Source organism: Biomphalaria glabrata, chromosome 2 (assembly GCF_947242115.1).
Source record: "Biomphalaria glabrata chromosome 2, xgBioGlab47.1, whole genome shotgun sequence".
Classification (NCBI taxonomy): domain Eukaryota; kingdom Metazoa; phylum Mollusca; class Gastropoda; family Planorbidae; genus Biomphalaria; species Biomphalaria glabrata.
In genome coordinates this window covers 48,518,401-48,523,910 of record NC_074712.1, presented here as the reverse complement: position 1 = coordinate 48,523,910, position 5,510 = coordinate 48,518,401, and the positions used below count along the sequence as shown (strand labels likewise).

The following is a 5,510-nucleotide window of genomic DNA, read 5'->3' as shown; positions in this document are numbered from 1 at the left end:
TGTCACGATTGTGTTTGAAAAGGGCTGTGTTGACTTTTCGCCACAATCATCTTACATGTGGATTTGGAGGTGCCGTTAATATAGTTCAATCACTATTAAGGCACAATGGTATGGCATAGTGTTAAATAAAACTTTCTTGAGGTTAATAATTTCAAACTCAAACATGAAACAAATATAAAGTGTAGATACAGCAACTATAATATTGATTATCAAAGACCAACCGTGTACATTAATTGGTGACTAGTAGACTCACTCTCCAATTAACGACTCTCCGCTTCTTAACTCTTTCAGCCTGTTGCTAAAATAGCAATGGATGCGGGCAAAAATGGCTACCAGTTTTTGTTTACAATAGGGTTATAAAAATATTTTTTATCTCATAAACGGTAAATCACAGATAAATAAAGTTATATATCAAATTAAAGCAAAGATCTTCACCAACACAACTCTTTTAATCTTTTTGTAGTTTATTTAATTTGTATAGATGATTTTGCAGGTTGAATAGGATGGAAAAAAATAAAAGAGTAAAAAAATTTTTTTTTGTCTAGGTTTGTTATACATAATATATGTATAATATTGCTTGAAAAGAGTATATTTTGTACTCATTTTAAAGTAAATTCATTTTGATAAACATAAATCAAGTTTTTTTTTCCTAATTTCTTGCTTATTTATTTTAATTTAATTTTTTTTCTAAATTGCATTAATTTTAATTAAACTACTTTTTTTTCCATATCTATTATAAAATAATTTTTTTTAATTTCTTTATTATTACAGTCACCATAAATTATATATTAAACTACATAGATATGCATAAGAATTCTTTTTTACCCTTTCTTTATTCTTTTAAATGTAAATAATTTGTAATTTCATGTCTTAGATCATAGTCAAATTTTTTTCGCAATTTTTTTTTCTTTGCAATAACATCAATATATACTCTTTATTTTTTTTGTATTGACCATTTTGACTAAATACTTTTCATTAATTAGAAAGAGGATTCATTTCTGAATAATTTGATATACAACACTTAAACATGCAGTGAAGATTATAAAACAGATATTACCTTAGACGCGTAGAGTTGTAAATCCAATTCGAAATCATTTTTGGCAAAAAACAATATCCAGTGAAATAGGAATAATATTTACATTTTACACACACACACACACATATATATACATTTATTTACATTACATAGATGCTACTGCCACTACTCGAAAGCTATATTTTTGCCAGATCCTCATGGTATAGACGAAAACAATGTTTCACACAGAGCCGAGGTTGCGACGGGCAACCCGAGCAAAAGAATCTAGTCCGCTTCCGTTGTGATTGACTCTTGCAATAGACACAAGGGCGATCATTCTCTTCATAATGAACAAGATGAGGCCCAGGTGCTATTTTGCTGTCAGCTTTAACAGTCTTCACTTTCACCTGTCTGGGAACATCACCCAGTGCAGTGGCAGCATCAACTAAACCATCAATTAAAGTTTCTTTAAATTTTTTTAAAGAAAGCTTTTTTGAAGGCTGGTCACATGTAACCTGTGTGGCATTATAAATGATGAGGGCATTAATCTGTGCAATTTCTAATATCCAGAAAAAGACTTTCTTCCACCATTTCATGCTTTTTCTAGAATGCACAGAATAATAAGAGAGCATTTGGTCTGCCCTGTCGCAACCATTCATCATCATATTGTAGTCGTGAACCATTTCTGGCTTCTCGACAACACTGCGCTTCTGTTGCACATTAATGATGCGATTGGTTGATTTTGTGGACACCATAATGCAAGGCTTTTTAGCTTTCTTATCCTGCCATGCCACACAAAGAGCATCTATACTGCCCACAGACTTGTAAAATTGAGTTTCTCTGTGACGCAGCTTTTGCTTCTTGAGCTCGGCAGGGAAATTTTTCCTAGCCAAGTTGACTGTCCCAGTATAATAAAATCTTTTCTGAGTTAGATATTCCAAGAGATCTGTTGATGTATAATATCTATCAGCAAAAATATGATGCCCACTTTGAAGTGGTTGTAGAAGGGTATCAAATATTTTGACTGCATGGCTGGTAATACTCTTTGATGAGTCTGAGTAAGTAGTGTCACTTCCATAATAAGTAATAAGATTTATTACATAACCTGTACTGCTATCACACAGGCCATAATTTTTTATGTGGTGCTTTTCAGGCTTACTAGGGTTGTACTGTAATGGTCCAAACCTGCCTTTAAATCCTATCACCATCTCATCAATAGCAACCTCCTCAAAAGGATAAAATGCCTTTTGAAAATTTGAACACATCATCTTTACGAAGGGTTCAACTTTATCCTTACCGACCGAGACCGCTTCACCTACATGCATCATGCTAAAGAACAAGAGTTCAAATCTAGCTCTTGTAAACATGGTATTAAACCATGGCTGATAATATATGTCTTTATTAGACCAAAAGTCCCTGACAGACTTTTTGTTTTGTAGACCTATCGAAATAAAAACTGCGAGAAACTTGTACATTTCTGCAACATTTGTGTCTGTCCAATTATTAAAAGTGGACCTGACAGTAGGAGGATTGTGTTTTTGAATCACAATTTTAGCATAATCATTAATGCTATCAACTAAAAAGGTCATGATACAACCATCTACTAGCCTGGTAAAAACATCAAATGGTGTAGAATCTCTTGTCAAATCTAACTCAGAATTGACTCCACTTTTAGAAGGCTGGGACATTCTAAATGTATTGGCAGTACTGACAGGACAATTGTCAGCAACCCTCTCCCATTGCCACCCATCATTATTACCACTAGTTCTAGGTCTAAAATCATCTGGTTCTGGAATTGTAGCAATAATACCAGTCCCATCATTGTTAGCTTCACTGCCACTATCACTGTCAGAATCTGAGTCAACCACAGTATCATCATGTCTAGCTCTTTTCTTCTTCACAATGTTATCATCTACACCATGATTTTCTGGCAAATATGTGGAATCATCTTCACTATCACTATCACTAGAACTTTCTAAAGCTAAAAACAATTGAGTAGCTTGTGCTACCGTCAATCTTTTAGGCCTACCACTAACACTACTGCATCCAGGCATAGCATCCATGTTTGTTTTTGTTTGCTAAGCAACACACTAATTAAAATAATATTAAAACAAAAAAACAATCCAGGTTATTGCATAAAGACGCTTAAAAAAGGAAGGTTTCGTTTCTTTTTACTATTTTTGTTTTTAGAAATAACTTTAAAAACTCTAACTACAAGAAACGGACTAATTTTAGAAGCCACCCCCCAAAAGCCAGTATACTGGCAAACCAGGCTATGAGGTATAGCTGTTTTGCCAGTATACTGGCAAAACAGGCTGAAAGAGTTAAATCGTACTCTGTACCAACCTTTACCTTGAAATCCCTTTATGCATATGCAAACAACTGCTTTTCTGGAAGAAGGTGTCTGCAATTTTTCCCGCTCTTTTTTCCCACGCTTTTGGAACTTGATATTACGTAACTTTGATCTTCCACTGGTCAGCCAACTGTGCTCTGTAAAGCGTGATATTATACACACTCATGACCAGCCTAATTTATCTCCCTTAGTTTACTCACTAGAGTGTGACAATATTTAAAGTACTACACAAACTCGTTTTATGCATACACCATTTTAAAAAACTGTTTACTGAATTTATTTCAAAAAGGTGAGTCTTAAATCAAATATAGCACACTTTTGCGTTTTATATTTTAAAAGCATGCAAATCGGCAATGTTTTTTCACAAAAAAATTTTATTAATCTGGAAACCACTGCGTAGTTCATCTCAGATATAGTGCTAGTCATCTGGACCATCCAATATAAAATGAGAAAGTAGAACGTTATAGGGCTACCTACTTAATATATTTACAACTCTTTGTAAATCAGATTAGGTTTCCCTATTTCAAAAATTGCCTGCTTCAGTGACTTTACACAGAGGGTTTTGTGAGAAAAACACATAAATCAACAAAAATAGTTCGCCATGTTTGATCAAAAGCCTTCGCGGATAATGTTTTTACCGCAATCGAAATCAATGTGACTTACTCATTGACAAAACTTGATAATTGTACCACGTATGAACGAGGTAATTTATGCACGTGATCAGATTGAGTTTCCCATTCAAGGTTGACATTTCTTCAATGAGAGATGGCATTCATGGGCGGGTTAAAGTGCCCAATCCCATATTTTGGGATTATGACAGTTTATGTGTTAAAATATATGTAGAAAGGCATCCAATTCATGTGCGTAGCCAGGAAACGGGGTACGGGGTTTAAAGTTCACTGTACAGGGTAGAGGGCAAACCTTTTTTTTTTAATTGCACTGAAACAGATAATGGGATAACCATCAAATAGTTGTGAAAAAATGTGGCACAAGAAAAAACTAATCAAGGGTTATCTTTTCTTCTACAGGTGAAGAATATCAATGCTTTAAGACAGTTTAAGACATTAGTTGTGTGCTTTAAAAAGTGCATATTAAGTAATTTTATTCGTCCAGAACGTATGAATGAAACCAAGTTTTGTTACAAAAATCTAATTAGTTTTGTAAAGATCGGGGGAAAATGAGATTATAATAAGTATTAGCCCAGTGGCGTAACTAAGGGGGGGGGGATGGGGGGGAGAATTTTAAAATCCCCTTGGGGGCCCCCAAATGGGTGTCCGAAATTTATTTGTAAATACATAAATTAATATATTTGATTGACAAATAGTGTCAACGGGTGTCTTTTTTTTTCAACATTTATGGATTAAATTTATCACAAAGACTAAACCTAGATCTAGGTCTATCAGTACGTTGACTTTGTTGACATTTTAAAAATATTTTTTACCACAGAGATGAAAGTTTTTTTTTAAAGTTGGTCTTACATTTTAAACTTTGTTGCCACGAATAAAACTGCATGATATGCAGCGAATTCCAGGTATCTTGTTACCTTTACTATAATAGATCTAAATGGCGAGTATTTTATGGCTACACTAATTAACCTTGAAGCAAAATTTACAGAATCTAATATAGCAGATCTAAAAGTTATTCTTAATAATGCTAGAATAGTCCATTATTTGGGTGTGGGGTCTATAATTTCAGAATAAAACTTCACCCTCGAGTTATTATCCCTCTATTCATCTTTCCTCAATCCAATGGAAACTCTCTTTTTATTTCCATCTAATCCTTTTGCTTTCGCACAAAACATAAACAACAAACAATGACGTAATATCATATATTATTAGCACATCCTTCCTTTTGAAGTTATTATCACACCCTTCCTTTTAAAGTTCCTAAGAATGATATCAACTAGCAGGGCCGGCCCTAGCATTTGCGGGGCCCAATGCGAAACTGATCGCACGGGGCCTAGTCTGGGTAGGGATAAGCATAATGTCAAAATTATTTTTTTTTAATTAGAAAATAGGCCTACTTTCGTCTTTGCAATAAATTTTTATCAAAGGAAAGCTCGCAATGTCACTTTTATTTATTGGCACCCCAAAATTTCAATTTCGTCTTTTTTTTAGGAGATTTGAATAAATTCAAAAAAAG

At 33.8% G+C, this 5,510-nt stretch overlaps 1 protein-coding gene across 1 annotated transcript; it reads right to left on the bottom strand.

Annotated features, from left to right (window-relative positions):
- Positions 1-1,212: 1,212 nt before the first annotated feature.
- LOC129924715 (piggyBac transposable element-derived protein 4-like) lies at positions 1,213-3,078 on the bottom strand. The gene has a single exon (XM_056021212.1). It carries the CDS (start codon positions 3,076-3,078, stop codon positions 1,213-1,215), a length of 1,866 nt encoding a protein of 621 aa, XP_055877187.1.
- Between the last annotated feature and the right edge of the window lie 2,432 nt (positions 3,079-5,510).